This window comes from Puntigrus tetrazona, chromosome 4 (genome assembly GCF_018831695.1).
Source record: "Puntigrus tetrazona isolate hp1 chromosome 4, ASM1883169v1, whole genome shotgun sequence".
NCBI lineage: Eukaryota > Metazoa > Chordata > Actinopteri > Cypriniformes > Cyprinidae > Puntigrus > Puntigrus tetrazona.
In genome coordinates this window covers 8434525-8456816 of record NC_056702.1, presented here as the reverse complement: position 1 = coordinate 8456816, position 22292 = coordinate 8434525, and the positions used below count along the sequence as shown (strand labels likewise).

At 38.0% G+C, this 22292-nt stretch overlaps 1 protein-coding gene across 5 annotated transcripts in view; it reads left to right on the top strand.

The window, feature by feature from the left end:
- dennd5b (DENN/MADD domain containing 5B) overlaps positions 1-22292 on the top strand; it is a 34908-nt gene that overhangs the window by 2186 nt on the left and 10430 nt on the right. For 3 of the 5 annotated variants that reach the window (XM_043236572.1, XM_043236567.1, XM_043236568.1), the window contains exons 2-8: positions 7998-8057; positions 11555-11664; positions 14185-14914; positions 16376-16563; positions 19197-19772; positions 19905-20136; positions 22037-22187. In XM_043236572.1, coding sequence (XP_043092507.1) covers positions 7998-8057; positions 11555-11664; positions 14185-14914; positions 16376-16563; positions 19197-19772; positions 19905-20136; positions 22037-22187 — 2047 coding nt within the window. The remainder of the gene's footprint in view (positions 1-7997; positions 8058-11554; positions 11665-14184; positions 14915-16375; positions 16564-19196; positions 19773-19904; positions 20137-22036; positions 22188-22292) is intronic. The other 2 variants (XM_043236569.1, XM_043236571.1) reach the window with 1 other exon arrangement.

The following is a 22292-nucleotide window of genomic DNA, read 5'->3' as shown; positions in this document are numbered from 1 at the left end:
GTTTATAGTTATAGTGAAGTTGTGGCTAATTGAATAATAATCGAACCAATCGGTTGATAAATGATTGATGGCTAACATTCAAATTCTGCTCTATTTTAAAAAAATTAAAGCATGAAAATGTTAGTTATATACATTATGAAGAACTTATATTTTTGTTAAATTTAAGTGTTACTGTGTTTTTAAAGATTGTATGCTTTGAATATTAGATTTACTTAAAGGTATGAACACTTAAATATCCAACGTTGAGATTTTATTTTTTATATATATATATATATATATATATATATATATATATATATATATATATATATATATATATATATACACATACAATTATATTTATTTATTTTGGTGTGATTTGTTTTTTTGTTTTCGTTTTTTATTTCCTATTTTAATTTAATTTTTAAAGTTTTTCGTGCAATATTTATTTTAACCACCTAAGCATCTTAACATCGTAGAAGCACCCCTCCATTACATCTAAAAATCTAGTTCGTAATGTTCGTACAGAGAAAAAAAATCCTTTTTCTCTTTCAGAGGATCCGCCGTGAGATTGTTCTAGTTCCCCAGATAAAGTTGAAGGCGATTAAACAGTTAGAGCTTGATTAATTTACCACCGTGTGTGTCCAGTGTCATCGGGGCTTGGATTTTTATCAGCTCCCCGGGCTGCTCAGATAAGCCATGTGAAACCCGCGCTGTGTGTAGCGTTGTGAGATGCTTCATTTGAGATCCGTGTACGGCATAACCTTTGTTGAAGATTATCCCGCTGTTCTTGTTTGATCGATATCGAGTGTTTTTGAAAAGCCCCCTCGCCCCACCCCATAGCACCTGTATTCTCTGGTGGCCTAGTTTCTAAAGGTTAGTTTTGGTTGCGCCTCCTGTGGGAAGATGAGAACGCTCATTTGTAATTCAAACCACTTGAAGATGCAAAGAGCGAGAGATTGTTTTCCCGATATATTTTTGGCCCCGTTTCCTCGCTTCCATTGTTCAAAACGCGCATTTCCTGCTGGATACCTCGGCGTGTTTCTGCATGACCGCATGCGCTGCCGTCCAATCCCAGAGGAGCCCTGCACTCATGCGACCGCTCTCCCCCTTCCCTGGGCTTTTCCGCATAATAATAACTGCTGGCCGCCCTTTCGCCGGACTGTTTGCGTGCAATCTGTTGTTTTTATTTAAGGAGCCGTTTTGACTGCGTCAAGGTTCATCGAAGCGATCTTTCCCGTCGATTGGTATTATTTTGAGTCTCCATGCCTCCTTTCCTGGATGGCAGAGTCTTGTTAATGATGTGGTTGTGCTCTGCTCTGATTACTACAATTGCATTTTTCGAGTCAGCTTGTCATCCTCTGTGAAGCCCAGTTGTAGTAGTCTGTTTCCAACTCACAATTGGAAAAGAACCTTTTATATGCTGCAGTGCAAGTAGTTTTGCAACTTCTATCTCACAATGAAACTTTTCTAACATCTTCTATTTTGTAACTTTTTATCTACCGGAGTACTTTTCCACAGTTTAGCTTAATTGTCACTTTTTAATCTCACAAGACACTTTTTCTTTTAGTAGTGCCTTTATATCTTACAAAGCAACTTATTTCTCATCTAATCTAATTTCAAATTATACTTAAAAAAAAAAAAACCCTTTTATTCTTGTAGTTTTGCCATGCAAGGAGACTTTTGTTTCCTGTAATTGTGACTTTAAATTTTGTAATTGCAATTTTCTATCTCGCAGTGCAATTTTGTCTCTTGTAATGCAACTTTTTATCTCACAAGTCAGCTTTGTTTCTTGTAATTGTGACGTTATGTTACATTGTGATCTCTAATTGTCATGGGTGACTTTCTTGTAATCGCAATTTTCGATTTCTTAATAAGAGATAAAATAATTTTCTACCTCACAATGAAACTTTGTCTCTTGTAACTGCACTTTTAAGGCGACCTTTTCTTGTAGTTGAGCCTGCATCTCAAAGTGTGACTTTAAATCTCTCATAATAATTTTATTTCTTGTAATTGCGACTTGATATCTCACAGTGCAACTTTGCTTCTCCTAATTCTGCATGGGGGCTTCATTTCTTGTAATTGTAACTTTTGTTTTCTTTCGCAGTGCATCTTTGCGTATTACAGCGAGAATGTGTTTTGTTTATTCCTCATTGAACAGTTTAACTTCACGTCTCACAACGCAGCTGTCTTATTGTAAACTTCCTCAAAATAACTTCCACGAGCGATTTGTCAAAAGCAAGCTGCGGTGCAGTACCGGCCATCCTTCAAGTCTTTTTCTCAGTGTATCTTTGGTTTCTGTTTATTTTTCAGACTCTCTCTCAAAAGTCAGTTCTCGTTTAACTGTGAATGTTTTCGGGTTTCTTGGAGGGCCTGTCAAACCCTTCCTGGGCGCATATTCTAGGCCTGAGTGTGTCATGTATGTCCTCCGAGTGGAATGAAAATAAAGACTATAAATAGGCCTCTTGTGTTCAACTCTCTCAAAAGAGGATTGCTACATGGGAAAGAAATTGCTTTGCATGCAGTCCCTCTGTGGACATGAAATGAAAACACAATTTGAATCGCAGCTGTGCACATGCACACACCTTTATGCTCTGGTGATCTGGACTTTTATCACGATTTCGGTTTCTTACAAAATGTGCTGCACCTACGGGACTTCGTCTCATCTTGTGTCTCGCTTGATGCGCCGTGCATCAATAAAATGTGTTTTCCTGCTTTGGCAGAGGAAGACATTTCAATCTTTGATGTACTAGCCTGTCTCCATTGTTCACACCTCTAGCTAAAGAGGGGATTTGTCTCTCGAATTACCTTCATTTACTGAGGATTTGACACCGTGAGCGGTCATTAACGGTGAATCGCCGGTGTCTGGTCTCCTTGATTTGGAGGGGTGCTTTTTGAAACTGTCTGTTTAACTTTTATAGTGGTCCCTTACAAAAGTGCTTTGGCAAACAAGATGCTGAGAGGATGCCGTTAGTGGTTTCTTGTCTAGGCAATGACATGAATCATACAAAAACATTGGCGGAGCACGATACCAAACTACTTGTGCTACTGAAACCCTAACATCCTGCAGTTTTGCATGCATTTTAAATGTTTTTTATAAGATTTTTGTTTGTTTTAATTAAAATATTAAATATATCAGTAGCAAAAACCAAATTTTTTAAAAATGTAATCATTGTAACTTTGACATTGTGACTGAATATTTCCTGTTTTATTTTGAATTGAATTTATATCCAACATCCATCAATGCTAAAACTTTAAATCTCTGTTATTATTATTTTATTATTATTATTACCAATTTATGTCCTAATATTGGTCAATAACCTCTATCTTTCTGTATGTTGATATTTAGTTTGTTCTCCATCACGTTATCGTCCGCTCTGCTGACACACTGGATCCAAGCAGATATATCGAGGTCTCGTAATAAAGCTTCTAATACTTCAGCCGAGACGAGACTTATAAAACCCAGGCGTCAAGTAGTACATTGCTACATTGTGACCGCGTGACGTGTCTCCGTTCATTGTTTCTTAATGACGCTGGCCAGCTCGTATTGTTACCGCAGGCAGAGACACAAGGCAGTAGTGGACAGCTATAAAGAGCACTGGGTCCTAGACCATCTGTCTCTGAGCACCAGTGTGGACATGGGGACAATGGCTATGCTAATGTCGCAACACCTCCCCAGCTTCCATTGACTTTTTCCTTGAATAAGCCTGAATTGGGGAAAAACAGGCCAAATGTTAGTGCTGTGTTACTGAACCTTTCCTCTTCCGTTCCTGTTTTCATTCTTTGTCCACCCTGGGGTTTTTAACCTCGATGTTTGGTAACACTTTAGTATAGGGACCAATTCTCCATATTAACTAGCTGCTTGCTTGTTATTAATGCATTGCATGTGTTTATAAATTTTTAGTACTTAAAGCACGTGTTCTGAATCTCTGACCAAATACTACATCCCCAATCCTACCCAATACCCAAACTTAACAACTATCTTACTAACTATTAAAAAGCAGCGAGTTAGGAGTTTAAGGCAAAAGTCGCAGTTGGTGGCTAGTTAATATAGAGAATTGTTGGACCATAAAATAAAGTGTGACCCAATGTTTCATAATCTTTTATTGATAGTTTTTCAGTTTCTAATGTTAATCTCTAACCTCTAAACCCTGCATTATTTTAAAACGCAGGTAAAGTAGTTGAGAGGCATGCTTTTCCTCTTCCCAGTACTTTTTAGGCAGCTTCTAAAGATCAGAGATGGTGGGAGGGGGTCTGTAAGCCTGTTAGCATAATCTGCTCAGAGACTCAGTACAACTGTAATCTGCCTCCCTCTTAATTTCAGGTAAAGTGCAGTTCAGTGCTGTGTAGTATTTGTGTAGGATTTTCACAGCTTGTACCTGTAGTTTAATTGTCCCGTGTGAATATGTAAAAACCGAAATATATATAAAACATTTTTCAGGTATGTTTAGTGGCAACACTTTTTTTTCTTATTAAAATTTTTCATTTTTGTTTGTTATTTGCTTTTTTTTGCTTTGTTTCGATTTTGTTTTTTTTGCAACATTTTAAAGTTTTTCTGTTCCAGCATCGCCCCTGTACACAAAGCAAGGCCCATAAATATATTTACCAAGTGTGGCATAGATTAAAAGCAAAACAAAGTAAACCTGAAATCATCACACAACATCAGTGACGAGGTTGTGTCTGAATCGCAGCAAATCCCTGCATCCACGTTTCAACATCCAGTAGAAATCCTTCCTAAAAGATTGGAAGCTGTTATGGCGGCAGTAAAGGGATTAATGCTATGACATTTTTTGCTATGGCATTAAATGAAATGTTCAGAAACTCCACAAGAGCATCAGGGCTGACTAATATTGGGTAATGGCCTGCTGTCAGTTCACCTCAGATGTGTTCAATGTGGTTTCAAGTCTGTGCATGTCTGTGCAGGGCTGTTTTCAACACCAGGTTTTAGTGTAGAAAAATCTGTGTGAGGAGTTTGAGTCCCGCTTTACATTGTTTGCCTCTGAAAACCTGTGTGCACAATAAGTGCCAAATATCAGATGTTTAATTTCAATGTTAGTATATGTTAAAGAAAGCGGTACAAATACTGCATGGTGCATGCTTGCTCTCAGAAGTGACTTGTTTCAGATATGGGCTCCGTATATGTTCAGCCATATATCGTTATGTCAGTCAAGCACTTTTAAAGGCATCTAGGGGGCAGTTTATCTGCTTTGGGTGGATATCTGTCCTAAGTATCATTGCTGCGGATGAGAGCTGTTTAAAGCTCTCTACACAGAAGCCGGTGGCGTAGTGCCGAATGGGCAATATTTTTCATAACTTGCTGAGTTATGTCACGAGCGCAAAATCCACTTACATAACACAACATCTTTACTGCGTAGCCCTCATCCTAATAATGAGGTAAGGCCATTCGGGAAGCCTTCATTATATAAATATGTTTTTGTATCTGTGGTCTGGATGGTATAAAAGCTTTCAAAATAAAAGCTTTTTTTAATATATAAATGTTTTACTGAAATAACAGTCAGAAAGTAGACGGATGCAGGTCTGAAGTAATGTCTCTGGTTGCTTTGAGTTTCTCAAACTTTAGATGGGCTGATATGCATTTCTAGGGTCCTAAACAGATTACACAATTTTGTGTGTGTGTGTGTGTGTGTGTGTGTGTGAGAGAGATCAAATAAGACCATGATCTGGTCATGTTGACTTTGTTCATTGACTAAGTTCCAGCTCATCTGTGACCTGTGTCCTCAGATAAGATTTATCAAACACCATGTGACTGTTGGATTTCAGTGTGATTCATATGCCTCTTCAGCTCAGATTTCCGTCTGTACTGTTAAACACGAAGGTTCATTTTAGCTTGTGTTTAAATTTTTAACTCTAGTATTTTATGGTAATTATACAGTTTAAACCTTTTCATTATTACTTTTGTCATCCAATACGGTCTTGCATGCCAAACTTTTAATGCAGACCGTAGCATTGCTGTTTCTAAATCGTCCGCATGTCCAGCTCAGATCACATTAAGACAGATTTCAGAAAAACAGACTTTGATATTGAACTGTTAAAGTGGACAAAAACACGGATTGTTACGTTCTTCGTGAACTTTGACTTGAATGCCTGCAACTGGCTGATATGAGTCCACACATTATCTTGACAGCCTTGTGTCACGCCTGAACAAGTCAGCTTTTTTGTATCCATTTGTGATCATATTTGAACGCTTAGGTCAACCATGTTCCTTGCGTTACAAGGCTCTTTCTTAAAGCACTGGAACGGTCTCATTCAATATTTTGAAGAAGAAAGACCTTCGCTACACATCCCTTCCCTTCTCTTGCCATCAAAGTGACTCTTGACATGCAAATGAAAGCTATTTGTCCCGTGAAATTTAAGTGCCAGTTCGTGTAAGTGAATAGTTTTCTTGCTTATGGTGTAGTAAGATGAAAACGCTGAGGTTTTGACGGGCCGGGACTTGTTGTGGATTACAGCTTTAGTAGATGTGTTGTGAGTCTGACACCGGAGCTGTGCTCACTGCCAAACACTGCGAGAAGGAAAAGGACCCCAATGTTTTGTGCTCACAATATGCCCGCTCAGCACTTGAAAACACCACACACACACACACACACACACACACACACACACACACACACACACACACACACTCACTAGAGCTCAGTTACGTAACGCTGTTGAGGATGGACAAAGGCTCTGCAGGAGACATTGTGTGCCGTCCCTTGCTCTTTCTCTGTCTTCCATCAGCACTTTTAAAATGAATGGTGGTCAGAGCGAGGCCAGTGATTTTGGTCTTTGAAGCTCAATATCACAAATCCAATACTCTCTTCCGCTGCTGCCAGGTGTTGATGCAGAAGAAGTTCTGCCTTTATGGACACTTGAAAAAAAAAAAAAAAAAAATGCTGCAGTGCCACCTGAAGATTTTGATTTATAATGTGTATATGCATACACTTAATGATTAGTGTAACGGTGCTCAAATGTGCTGCAAAGAGTACAGTGAAGCAAAAACACGGTGTAGTCCTTTCTCTGGCACTTGGCCTAGAGGTAGCAAACTTGCATTTAGCATTCAGCGATACGGGAAGAGTATGGAAGGTGCTGGATGTAACTGATCTGCAGGATCTTAGGTGACTTCAAGGAGTGCTTGATTCCGATTCGGTCGGCAGTGACGTTTGTTTGTAACACACCGGCTGAGTCATCCTGTAAATACCGTTCGTAACGCTACAGACACAGCAGTCACTTCCTGTGTGGGTGAACCTCAAGAACAACACGTCTGGCTCTCTGTGATGTAAAAAAATAAATAACTTACTTACAGTAGTACATCATCCTTAATGTATTATGAATTCTTTTAATTTAAATAATTTATTTTGTATTTTTATTTTTTTAAATATTTCTATTAATTTTTTTCATGTTCTGGTTTCATTATTATTATTATTATTATTATTTATTATTTATTATTTATTATTTATTTATTTATTTTAATTGTTTGTTTTTAGTAATAACACTTTGTATTTGAAAGGTGAGGCTCAGTCGGAATAATATATATATATATATATATATATATATATATATATATATATATATATATATAATATAATTTTTTTTTTTTTTTTTTTAACAAGATGATCAAAATTATTTGAGGCCAAACTGAAGATGTCTTTCCAGCAAGACAGAAGTCTGTATTTGAGTGTGGGTTGTATGTAGATATTTCTTAACCACCTCGTTGTGTTCCTTTAACACCCACCGTTAAGATATATTCTGCAAGCGCTTGCTGGTCACGCACAACGTGATGTCTCCATCCCAGCAGAGATTACGGCCTACAGTCAAGCTGCTCGTCAAAGCAGAGGCTGTGAAACGTGTCTCACTTCACCTCCATCTCTGCTCAGCCTGCAAAATAACACGCGCTGTCTGTGTCTGCGAAGCCACCGCACTTTGGATTCTGTCACGCATCCATTTTGTTTGCTTCTCCATTTCTGTGTTTGACATTTTTGCTTTTTGTTTGTCTGTTTGTGTGTTTGCCATCTCAGCTTTGTACCAATGGCTAGAGGCCGATCGTCAGGGCAGGGACCCGGAGGCCGTGGCAGCAGGTAAATGTCGTCATTAACCTCCTCACCACTAAGCTTCCCTAAATTTCTCCCTTTTTCAATTTTTTTTATTTATTTTTGTTTCCCCACCCTTCGTTCTTCTGCCCTTGGTTGCTCCTCGTATTAAGATCCACCTCAAATGATCTGATCTCAAACGCCAGGCAATTGCCGTTTAAACCTGGTATTAGCATGCTTTCCAAATGTATCCCCTGTATAAAGATTTTGAGCAGAGGGTTGACTGCATCAGTGCGTTAATGCTTAATAGATAAAGCACACAAAAGTGAAATCACTGATAACCAAGTATTAAACTTAAAATCTCAAAATGTCCACATTTCTTGCTGTGTGTTTTAATATTGTGATTTTACAGTGATATTATTAGTATTTTAGTATTTACTTTATTTAAAGATTGGAATTTCAGTTTTATAGATTATTTAATATTATTGTAATGATTTAGAGATTGCATTTTACTTCAAAATTTTAGAATGTTGTTATCATTATTATTTGTATTATTCATATTATATTATTATACAATTTTAAAATACAATGTTATTTACTACTTTTATATTTACATGTATTTGCATATACATTTTTATATTTTCACAATTATCAGTCAAATGTGTATATATTTTTTTTTATTTTTTTATTTTTAGTTTTTATTTATTTATTTATATTTATTTATAATAAATATTTCGGATTGAGTAGTTATTTAGTTTTCAAGCTTCGTTTCAATTATCACTGCTATCTGGCCTGCATCAGCATTAATATTTTACCTTTACACAATATATACAAATGTAAAGTGGATGCGTTTCTGACTACCGCTTGACTTGATTGGACACATTAAAAACACATTGATGTCAATCGCCACCCATTTTGCTTCTGTAATTTGATGCGTCTCCAAACAAAACGAGCTGTTCGGTTTGGAAAAATCATACTTCATTGTATCCATCAAGCACTGATCAAACGCTGCTACATATCAGAGCGAACGATAACCGAATAGCGCATGTGAACGGGGTCATTGTTGTCATTTAGCTTTCAGTCCTCCCCTCTTTTCCTCTCGTTCTCTCTCAGTAGTTAAATGTGGGTCATTTGCCTCCGCTTGTTATTTTAAATCAGTTCATCATCTCATGCAGCCCTGCCTGTCTCTTTCTCCCTCCCTGTCTTGTTTTTCCTCTGTTCTCCTGCTGTTCCTGCTATCTCTTCGTGGGGTGTTCTCTTACTCACGTGTATGCCTGCGGCCTCAGACCCTCTCTGTTGTAAAGGGCTTTAGTAGATTCCTCCTCCTCCTCCCTGTCCCTTCCTGTTAGTTAATGCTCAGGGCTGTCGCACAGTCTCTCCTGCCAAATCTCCGCTAGTTCACCCCACAGCACAGACCCGCTGTAAATAATCTTCATACACGACAAAACACGAGCTAGGCTGGTAATTAGACTCAGTCCTGATTTCCTGACTGCCGTTTTCATCTCATCAAGATTGTACTTGTTACATCCCTGTCGCCAGTCAGTTGTGCCGTTTCTCTTTTTACGCTAACTGCACGCTCTGTCTTGTAAATCTGTGTGTTTTAACTCCCGTCAGATCCAAATCCTGCACGACACACTGTCTGCTCCTGTAATCTGCGCTGTGGTGACGTCCGTGGCTCTCTTCCAATCTGTGTTCCCGCTTGTGCTTTGCTGTCAAAGCTACGCTGTTTTCATCTAACACCACGGGCTGCATGTGTCGGCCTGTTCGGGGCACAGTAACACGCACTGAGCCAGAAAAGCAACTGTTTCTCATGAAACTGTTGTGTTCATGGTGGTAGAAAGCGAAACAGTGCCTGCCTGGTTTTTTTTTTTTTTTGCACTGGCTTTATTTACCCTAAACAAATGTGGTTTGAGGCATTTATATATTCAATAATACAATTAAAACTGTGGCGTAGTGGTTAACATGCACTCTATAGACGTCAAGCCTTGGTGCTCGCATGAAAGATATAGGTTCAGATATTTCGATAAAATCTGAATTCATAATCAATCAATCATTAGTTTACTTTATAATTTTATTGGATATTCCACATTTTTACCCTATGTTATTCAAACCATGTGCAAATTTAAGTGAGATAATGATAACAATAACAATATTGAAAGCATAATAAAAATATAAAGCTGAAATATATAAATAATATTCAATATTAAAGCAAAACGGCTAACTATAAATCAGATTTTCGGCTTAGGATTCACCAAGATAAATCTTAAAATACATTTTATACCCAAAACTATTGTTGCTAATGAATATTAAAAATATGTATTAGTAACATTTATTATATTATAATAGACTCCCGTCAAGTAGTTATTTTTACTGAAATGTTTTTGTTTTTGTTCTCTCATTCATTTATGCCAAGTTCGGTCATGTAGCTCTAGATGGCGCCGGCTGATGTTTTACGTTTAACTGTCTAGTTAGCATCCACTAGAGCGGCTCGCAGCACACTTTCAGAGATCCTCTGCATCCCCAGCTCCACCTGTATAGATCTGCTACGGGCTGTTTTATATGCAGCAGTAGGTCCTCATAATTACAGCCCCGTATTGGCGGTAGCAAGTTTCTGCAGCAGCAATAATCATCAACAACAGCAATAATCATTGCGGATCAAACACATTAAACAGGCTGTATGTAGGATCGACTAGTGGTTGTACTAGGTGTTGCGGTCCAAATCAATCAATCAATCACTTGTTTTGTATATCATTTTATTTTACCTGCATGCGTTTCAGACTTGCAGGTTGCCAGATTATGCAGTGTTTTCCACCAACTGGCAACCCGGGGTGCTGAAATGCATTTGGGTAAACTAACCGAAACAAACACAGACATTCCAGCCTGGAACGCACATTTACAGAGGCGACCGTAGCATTGTTATTTTTAGATTAACTGACATGTCCCCTAAATATCTGCACAAAAACACACACAATGAACACGCTCTTATTTGGGGGTATGCTGCTGCTCATGGCAAACAAACCCAGGTGTGGGTGTAAGTAAGTAAGTATTAAGATTAGAGGGTGAGAAATCCTGCTCAGGCCACCGCTATCCCCTCAGAGACAGGTGTCGTATCTGGGTCACATTTACACGGTAAATACAAGTGGATTACTCCGTCCAGCCTACCTGAGAGAGTTTACATGTCACAGCCATGTTATCAAAAGAAGGTGTGAAAGGTATGTTATTGTGCCGATTTATTTAACTGTACGCTGAAACGTATTCCTTACAGAGAGGTTCAGCACAACTAAACAGATGTTTACACGGATATCTCCACAAAGTACCCTCCTCCTCTCGAAAGGTCGTGCAGTTTAGAGGGGAAACCATGAAACTTTGATCAGTTTAATGCAGCGTAGCTAAGACACGTGACAAACCTCCTGTTATTTACGACCGTGTATAAAAATTCAGACGCGCTCTTACCGTAGCTTTTGCATTTTAAAGCTTTATGAATATTTTAAAAGATGTTTCCGATACTCTACTCTGCATAATACTTGTCCCATTCCTCTCTGCAGGGGAAAACTTTGATCAGAGCCCCCTCAAAAGGACCTTCAAGTCCAAAGTGCTGGCCCACTACCCCGAAAACATCGAGTGCAACCCATTTGACCAGGATGCTGTCAACATGGTAAGTGACTTCAGTGACTTCCTACTTTTACCTTTTGATTTATTACCTTCAGCGGTGATTTGAATGTTTTTAATGATTTATATCTTTCTTTTATTTGGTATCATTCAGTTTGTTTTGTTCATGTGTTTTATAATCCTTTCCTGTTTGTCTGTTTTCCTTTTTTGTTTTAGAGTTTTGTTTTTGGTTGGGTTTTGTTTCACTTTTTTTTGTTTTGTATCATTCTACTGTTTTTTGTTTTGTTTGGAGTGATGTTTATTTTATTATTCATATTTTGTGTTTTTAGTTTTAGTTGTGCTTTTTAGTTTTGGTTGTGTATTTTTTTTTTATTTTTATTTTTTTTAATTCTTTTTGTTTTTTTATCAATCTGTTGTTTTGTTTTGTTTAATTTTAATTCTTTTTTTTTTCATTCTTCTTTTTTTTGTTTTTAGTGCCGTCAAACGGTTAATCATGATTAATCACATCCAAAATAAGTTTTAGTTTACATACTATGTCTGTACTGTGCATATTTATTATGTGTATATATAAATACAAATGCATGCATGAATATTTAAGAAAAATGTTTATATATTAAATATTTATATTTTAAAATATATGAATATAAATAAATGTATAAACACAGAAATATTTTAAAATATATACACACTGTTTTTGTGTTTATACATATACTTAATAAATACATACAGTACATAATTTTTTTTGTTTACATTATATAATATTTTTTGATTTTTTTTTTTTTTTTTTTTTTTGGAAGTATTTTTGAGACATGTGTCTTTCAGACCATGATGAAGCTTGACGACTTAGGTGAATTATGACACATTCATCATGTCTAACTCATCTAAACTCGTTTGTTTTCCATTTGAAATAAAGGTTCCCACACACAATCTCGCTATTTCTCACATTAGTCATGAAGATCTGTATCTGCGCTGATTTGGAGTGTCGTAACATGTACACACAGACTCTCGCTCCCTCTGTGGTTGCGTGCAGTGATCAGCCCAAGGGCTTGTGTTACCGTCCCAGAGCATGCAGAGGTAACGAAAACCTCTGACCTATCGTTTCTGTGCTGCAAGGTCATTTTTTCCATCGGCAAACGTAAACGGAAGCTTGGCAGTAGTGACACCAGCATCAATTATTCAGCCCAGGCTCTCTGCTTACGTCGGCATGGAAACGGCTCATTGTGCATGTTCTGGCTCTGTACAAGGAGCACCTGAAGTGTTCAGCGCTGCCAGTCACGGTGCCATCACATCGTTTGAGGGAGGAAAAAAAAATAATGACGTTCATGTTGAGTCATTTTTCAAGGCTAGTCTTTTATCTGCACAGGTTTGCACACAACACACACACACACACACACAGATTAAAAGTGCTTGAAAGACTGCTTGCAATCACAGAACTCAGTCCTCCAAGGTCTGGATAAAACTCCCCTAGTGATTTACTTTCATTTTTTCAATTTCTCTCTTGGCTAATCTTTTTTTCGCTGCTGCACTCTTTTGTTCTCTGTTTTCTCTCTCTCTCTCTCTCTCTCTCTCTCTCTCTCTCCCCCTCTCTCTCTCCCCGTCTCCGTCTCCCTCTCCGTCTTTTCAGTTCTTGCCTATTTCAGATAGCAGTTGAATGACACTTTATTCTGATCACATGTTAACAAGTTAGCATATTCACACTGCTTGCGCGAGCGGCATGGTGCTGCGTAAATAAGAGCTGTAAAAGTGTTCGATTTTTGCTTCACACAGTGCTGAATATGTACTGAAACCTATTTATCAACACAGTGTATTGTGGTTATAAGCTTTCATGTAGTAAACGCTCCCGTGTAATTTTAACAAATGCAAGTTGCAATCATGCAGACACTTTGCTCGGTGAAATAAGATGTAATCTCACAATTTGCATATCTGTTGTGCATGCGTCTTTTGAATATTTGCATGCGTCTATTTATGAAGCAGATGACAAATTAAGTTAAATATCAGTGGTGCATTCCATTACCTGCACAATTGATCAATAAGTTGTCCAGTTTAGTCGGGTCAAATGCACTTTGGAGTTAAAATCATATTGCCACGTATGATATAGTGGGCGAATTAAATGTTTCCGCCACCTACATGAGGTATTAACTGCGTGTCTTCAGCACATCGATCAGCCACCTTGTAACAGGTGCCATCTCTCACTGTACATCTATTAAACTAATGCCGAGTAAGAGAAAAATCCATCATGGCTGAATGTCTTTTGGTAACAGCCTCTTCGCATACATTGATAATATTAATAATAAAAAAAATTGTTCCAGTTAATAAGTTTGTATATATTTTATGTATTTAAAGGTTAACATTTTGTTGTTGTTCATGCAGTGTATATAATACGTACAAAAGAAAACATGGTACTTTGATTTGGTACTTTTATGTCTCAGTGGAGTGCTATGGTTAATTTTTTTTTTTTTTTTGATGTTGCTGGAAATGTAAACAGTAGACCCTGCATATATAAAAAAGCACAAGTCATGGAAGCAGTAAGTTCTCTCTCTCTCTCTCTCTCTCTGTTTCTCCTCAGCTCTGCATGCCCAAAGGCCTGTCGTTTCGGACACAGCGTGACAGTCGTACCCCACAGTTCCACTCTTTCCTCATCACGAGAGAAGACGGGTCTCGCACTTACGGTTTCGTCCACACCTTCTACGAGGAGGTGACCAGCCCTCAGATCTGCTCCGCCATGCAGACGCTACACCAGATGCATCAAGCGGAGCACAACGCGTCTGCCCACAACTGCCCTTCTTCGTCGTCCTCCTCGTCCTCGTCCTCCTCGTCCTCCTCTAGCATGGACTCTTTGGCCAGCAGCCTGGATGAAGTGGAGTCTCCTTCCTCGACTTCCTCCTCGCAAGGCGGCCGCAGGAGCTGCGGCTGCTCCGGCGAAGGCTACGACTCGGTTCGTGACACGCTGTACGTGTCCAAAGCTATGTGTCTGATCACTCCCATGCCCTTCATGCACGCCTGTAAACGATTCCTGTCCCAGGCGCACCGTGCTGTCATCTCCCATCAGCCACCCCCGCTTCCTTTGGAGAGCTACGTATACAATATCCTCTATGAAGTACCTCTGCCGCCGCCGGGACGCTCGCTAAAGTTCCACGGAGTGTATGAACCCATCCTGTGCCAGAGGCCTGGTGTCGGGGAGCTGCCTCTGGCTGATTTCCCGCTGAGCGAGGCCTTCCGGTTGTTGGGAGTGGAGAATCTGGTGCAGATTTTTACTTGTGTCCTGCTAGAGATGCAGATCCTCCTCTACTCACAAGGTAAGAAACCTAGAGGTTGTGCTTAGGAAATAATTTTTTTTTATTTGGTCGTCTTTGTTTGCACCTCTATAGTCCAGATTTGTTTTGCTTTTGTTTTGTTGTATTTTGTTTGCTTTCATTTAGTTTTGACTTCTTCTTCAGGTTGTTTTGTTTGTTCTGCTTGATTCATTTGCTTTCTCTTTTCTCTATTAGTTTTGATCTCTTTTATCTGGTTTGGTCTGTTTTGTGTGCTCTTTGTTTGTTTCAGTTTTGCTTGGCTGATGTGGCTCCGTTTGCTTTTATTTGGCTTTGCTTTCATTCTGTTTGGTTTTGCTTATCTTTTTTTGCTTTCGTTTTCTTTTTGTTTTGTTTGGCTTTGTATGTTTTCGCTTTACTTGGTTTTGTTTTCATTTGTTTCAGTGATATTAATTTGCTTGGGTTTGTTTGCTTTTGTTTGGTGCATGCTGCTTTTGTTTTATTTGGGTTTTTCTTTCTTTATTTTATTGTATTTAATTTTACTGTTATTGCAAAAGACAAAAAAGTCTTGAAATTAGTTCCTTAATTAATTTAGACTTAATGTTTATTACAGTTTCCACACACGTTTCTGTGTCTTATTTTCAATGCTAACAATAACGTGTGCCTTAATTTATTCAGTTTCAAATGCATTAAAAATGGCCAAGTTCTGGTGTTTGACTCAAGTCTTCGCTATATGCAGATCAGTTAATCTCTTATTTAAGCATTTAAATTAGAGTTCTGATGCTGGCAAGTGCTTCTTTCAGGTCCTTTGAAGTGGAGACTGAGTGAATGTGGAGGAGCCTGATGAATATTACATTACCCTGCTGCAGCACATATGCTTTTCAGTAAACACAAGCTGATACACATGCTAATGAATTCCTCCGACTGTTCTCCGTATAAACAAACGATGGGATTTTTATGACAAACTTCTATTAATAATAACATTGCCCGCTATTATTAAGTCAACTATAAGGTATAGTGTGATAAGTTGCTTTACTTGGGTCCAAACTGAACCATCATGAAGTGCCAAAGGCAAAAAAAAAAAAAAAAAAAATGGCTTTGATGGTTCAACAAAACAGATTTGCTAGCGATCTTCACTAATCATCATCAGTGAAGAAAATATGTATAGGGAAAGCAAATAAATAATACATTTTTATATCGACAAAAAGCAATACGCTAGGGCTGTGTAGCAATTAAATGACTAGTTACACAATGTAGTGATTAATCTACTTAATCACACATATTTGTCAGAGATTTCTGAGAAAGCTTCAAATAGAAAAAGAAAAGACATTTTGATATATTTTATTCTTTTAAATATTTTTTGTTTTATACTTTTTTTATTTTATGTTTATTTAATAGTTAACTCGCTAAAAATGTATTTTCTTTAAAATATATATTTTTAGACGTACACATCTGTTTTCTTATTAATAATTTTTATTGACCATTCCTTTGCCTGTGTGCATCTAGATTACCAGAGGCTCATGGCGGTTGCGGAGGGAATCACCACGTTGCTGTTCCCGTTCCAGTGGCAGCACGTGTATGTGCCCATCCTTCCCGCTTCGCTTCTGCACTTCCTGGACGCCCCTGTGCCGTATCTCATGGGCCTGCAGTCCAAAGAGGGCACAGACCGCTCCAAACTAGAGCTGCCTCAAGAGGTAACCTGCTACCTAAAACCTCGCCACTAAGAATGTGGGTGCATTCATCAAGTGGGTTGTTTTTTTAAGAGGCTTTATGACTTTGGAGCTGGATTTTGTGGTGACGATGGATGATCTGAATATTAGAACGCCCCCTTTAAAAAGCACCAGAGGCCTTTGCTGAAAATAGCCTGACCAGTATGAGGCTCTCTTTTTACGGTCCTTGTTTCCCTCTTATTTCTTCGAGAAGTGCATTGCTTCCCAGTCTGATGCGTTACATTAGCTTCACAGCCTTCGTTTCTTTGTGTCGTGCTTCAGTCTTCATAGCAGGTTAATTATTCACGGTTTGTCCGTCTGGATGCTGCAAGGCTTCCCCACATCCACATCCCTAAATCCCATTTTCCGTAACTCAACATCCAGATTCCCTGCTATGCATTCTCTTTGAAGTCACTCTGACCCAGAAAAAAAAAAGACTAATGGCATTGAGAACGAGACCGAAGGGGAACAAGAGAGGAGATGGCTCATTTTGGGAAAGCACCATGGGTTTCCATTTTACTGCATCACTTTCGTTTTTCTGTTTGATAAAAAGGTTGAGGTCGGTAGAATTCTGGAATATTTTTGAAAAAAATTGTTCACAAAGGCTGCATTGATCAAGTTGATGCATTTAAAAACACAAATATTGGTAATTTCCATATTGAGACTATTTAAAATAATTATTTTATATTTTAATATATTTTCTAATATGCTGTAGTGCTTAATGGACTGTTCACTGATTAGAATGTTCAAATGAACATCATTTATTTTAATTATGGACTTGGATCAATTTAATGCACCCATGCTGACAAAAAAATAAAATAAAACTTTTCAACAGTAGTGTAGAAATAATGCACAAAACACAAATATTGAAAAATGTAATAAAATTATTATTATTAATTGTTATATAGACAAAATACTTCCAAGGTGTTCCAAGACCTACTCGTTTTCCAAAAACAGCCTTCTTCAGGATTAATATCTTGGCACAGAAATTACATTAATCTCTAAAGTAATTTGTGTGCAAATTAACCTTTTTTCTCCCAAAGATAAGGTTTGGTATAGAATAAACAATTTTTGTAACTGTCAGAAATTATTCCAATATGTTGATTTGGGTTTATTATTATTATTATTAATAATAATAATAATAATAATAATAATAATAATAATAATAATAATAATAATAATTACAATATAATTGTTTGTATGTATGTATATATAGATATAGATATTAACACACAAAAAAAATATATAATATATATATATATATATATATATATATATATATATATATATATATATATATATATATATATATATATATATATATATATATATATATATATGAATATAGATTATACATTATATATATGTCAGTTCTATTACAAAAATGGTAAAAAATCTATTTCTTCATCAACTCTTGGGGTCTTAGTCGTCTGGAGCGTGTATTTGCACAATGATTATTAATTGTTATTTACATTTGTCTCATCTACTATATATTTTTTTCAGGACATATTACAGGACATTTTGGGCTTGCCATTTCGGTAGTCATCTCTTGAGGCTGGATTCTGCTAAAATGCTGTTCCCCTCATAACTGTTTTCTTGTCCTCGCTTTAAAAACCACTTGAGGTTTCCAGATATGTCGTTGTGTAACAGCACTCCGAGTGTAGCTAACAGTGACATTTAGTTGAAGTATTATGCTTCAGCTCCTGTCCGATGCCTTTACCCATTTCAGAACAGGATTTTTTTTTTGATTGGGAACAGTTTTAGTATGCAGTGAGTGTTAGATGCGTATTTACAGCACAGCGCAAACATGCACACAGAAAACATTTTAAAAAAGCATGCATAAAGAAATCTGACACACATTTCAAATTGTGCACTCATGAAGGCGTCACAAAGACAAATCTAAAGTAACTAGCAATTTATAATAGGAAAAGAGATGTGGTGTATCTATTTAGCTAGGTCAAACACATGCATACTGGCCTGAACGCTGGTTTCTGACAGGCTGTCAGCATTGTGGCCTGACAGAACGGATAGTTCTGCTTGACTGATTTATTTTTACAGCAACAAGGTCACTTTCTCACACACTCACTTGAGGGCATTTTCACCGCACGAGCTGCGTTGCATGTGACTGAACGGCAATGTATCACACAGCGAGATTTCTAATGATCCTCTGGATTGATTTAACCTAATTCCTGATGTTGGCTTTGGTTATTAGGTCACTACAGCTGATGACTTCTATTGTAACTTGGCTCAGCGTGCACGCGTGTGTCTGAGTACTGTAATTTCTCGGCACGCGTTTGTGTTTTGTGCACCAATTTAGGTTAACCTACCAAGCAATTATTATAATATAATATAAACAAAAACACTTCCGCAAAATTTGGTCTGGTCAAAGTGAATAATTTGGTCCCTTATTTTTCACTCACGGTCTACTGTGTAAATAATTTTTGGGGAATAATATGTCACAGTTTACTTTATTTTGGTATCTTTGCACAAAACACATTTCCTTTGTCACAGCATTATTGTTTCTTTTATTATACTACAGGTTGAAGTGTTGTGCAGCAAGACTTGAACTCCTACTTAGATGTTAAACGTTATTTTGAACGGCTCCTTTCTCTCATCAGGCAAACCTGTGTTTCGTTGACATCGACAACCACTGCATCGAGCTGCCCGAAGACTTCCCTCAGTTCCCCAACAAGACCGAGTTCATCCAGGAGCTCAGCGAGGTACTGCTAAGCTTTGGTCTGTCTCCTGAGGGGGGCAGCTCTTCCCCTGATCCGACCGTCGGCTCGCAGACCTCCGCGCTGGAGAAGGAGCTGAAGAACACGTCCTTGAGCGAGCTGGTGGACGACAGGAAGAACGGCAACCTCGGCGGAGAGGCGCTGGACGTGCTGGAGCTTCTTCAGGGCAACCCGACCCTGGAGCGCCTGCAGGCTCTGGCCAAAAGGACTGGGGTGAAAGTGGCCCGTCTGGAGGCGCTGGCGGCGGGGCAGAAGGCCGTGGCGGAGGAGGGCGTCGGGGGGAGGTCTCCCGCCGAGGAAGAGGAGCTGAGGAATGCTAAACTGAACGTGCAGCTGAGGGAGGTGTTCGCTGCACGCTTTGCGACAATGTTCGCCGACTACGAGTCGTTCGTGATCCAGAACTCGCCGGATTTGGAGTCCTGGCTGACCAATAGAGAGCAAATGCACAACTTTGACAAGGTGACTTGCACTAGTTCTGCACTAGTTAGACACATTCTTAATATGTTTGTTGTGGGCACTTTAGTATTGGCCTTGTAGCAAAGCTTTCATCTGTAATTAATTCAAGTCCTTTCATTTGATTTTTCTCTTCAGGCCTCGTTCCTTTCCGACCAGCCAGAACCGTACTTGCCCTTCCTGTCCCATTTCATCGAAACGCAAATGTTTGCCACCTTCATCGACAACAAGATCATTTCTCAGTGGGAGGACAAAGAACCCCTGCTTCGAGTGTTTGACGGACGCATTGAGAAAGCCCGTCTCTACAATGTCCGTGCTCCCAACTTGCGCTCATCAGTTTACCAGAAATGCACTTTCCTTAAAGAGTCAGGTAAGAAACATTTTAAGATTGACTTAATTATAGAAACTATAGAAATTATTATAGAAAATGTATGTGATGTTTAATATGCAGTACAATTTAAATAAAAATTTATAATAAATAAATAAATCGGGGAACTTAATTAAAGATAAGATTCGGTATAGAATATTGGTGTGTAATAATATGGGTGACTTTTTAAAATTAAAATGTATATAAACATGCATTTTTTTTTTTTTTTTATCTGTAAGAAATTCTTCCAATATGTTGATTTGGGGTTCAATATTATTATTAATCACGCTATAATTATTAATTATCAATAGAAAAATGGCTTATTATTGAAAAAACAGCATATTCTGGAAACTGAAATGTTTTTTTAACATTATAAATATCCTTTCTGTCACTGTTGGTCAGTTTAATGCATTCTTAAAATAATCCTAGAATAAAAAGAATTTTTTTTTTTTTTTTTTTTTTAAAATGTCTTTGAAATTAATGGGTGGTTTATACTGTGTTCGGTCTTCTTTGTGTTTATAAACAGATTCTGAAATCATTGTGTTCTGCTGCATTGAAAAAGCCTGCTCGTTTTATGCCTGATTCGTGTGCAATCACAGCCTCAGTAGAGCACCGTTCATCACTTTTTTTATTTTTTTTTTCCCTGAAACGATGGTTATTCCCCAGTCACTGCACTGTCACTACAAATTGTGCATTTCAATTTTAATGAAGCCCATAGAAAAAAAAATAGCTGCTGATTGTGCCCAGACGATTATAGAGAGTGACAGTTCAAGAGGGCTGCTGAGGGGCCGAGGAGACGGGGGGGAGAAAGAGAGATGTGGTTGAAGTGTCAGAAGTGGTTGAAAAATGAGGAGAGGAGCGCAGAATGAAAGAACTGAAGAGTGCGTCCTCACATGAGTCATATGAATGGAGCGCTTTCGAAAGGCTGCCAAATGCTGAAAAGAAAAGGACGGGCGCCTGGCTCTGTATTGTGTCGTCTTGGGAAGCCTGCGTGTATGCGCGCTGAATATTGTGGAGTGTGCGTCTGCTCGCTGAGCCCTCGGCACCATTGTTAGGTCAATAACCTCTTGTCACGCAGAAGGTCGCTATTGGAAGATAAATGCTGCCGTTCCGGCTTAAAAAATGTGCTTCTGAAATGGACGGCTGCCCACAGATGCCCTATAAAAGACGCCCAGCGTTAAAAAAAAAAAAAAAAAAAAAAAAAAAAAAAAGCCTTATGGTAGTCCTAACGTTGATTGTGATGTTAGGTGCTTGATTAAAATGCTAAGGCAAGAGATGAGTATGAAAACGAGGTTTGAATTTATTCCCATTTCTGGAAAAGAAGCCAGGAAGCTTTCTCATTCTGACTACTGACTCAGACTAATCAGTAACAGTAACAATAACAGTAGCTGTTTAGTAATAATTATTAGTGCGTTATTTTTAGTTCTTATTTTTATTTTATTAAGTCACTACTCATAGTTATACAATTATATTGTGTTTATTATTTATAATTCTAATTCTTTATTACTAAATTGTTTTTATATAAGAATCTGTTTGATGACCACAGCAATAATAAATGATATTTTCTTATTCTCATTCTTAATACAATAATACTTATTGTTTCTGCTTTGATCATTCATTCATTCATTCATTTTATTTGTTTTATTATTATTCTTATTTTTAAATTATTTTATATTTGGATTTTTTTTCCAATATTTATATTAGTTTGAAATACAAGTTCACCCGCTCAGATTTCATGACTGAGGGTCATTATTTATAAAACTGCATTCTGAAATCTAATATAAATAACCCACGCAGAGTGTATCTAATTAAGAGCAGATCTGCTCATTCATTACGGTTTACTTTCCAACATTTTTCTGTTAATGTACCTCACTCTCACTGGAGCCGTGTTTCTCCTCTCCAGCCCAGGCCATAGAGCAGAGGCTGAGAAAGATCGACCACACAGCCATCCATCCTCACCTGCTGGATATGAAGATCGGTCAGGGGAAATACCAGCAGGGCTTCTTCCCCAAACTCCAGGCTGACGTGCTCGCCTCAGGGCCTACCAACAACAAGTGAGTGGTTTTATGAGTCACGACACCGCTGTGAGAGGTTGACCGTTCGGTGTGGGCCATGTCACACTTCAGTGTCTGTATTAGTTATAAAGCGGAGAGACGGAT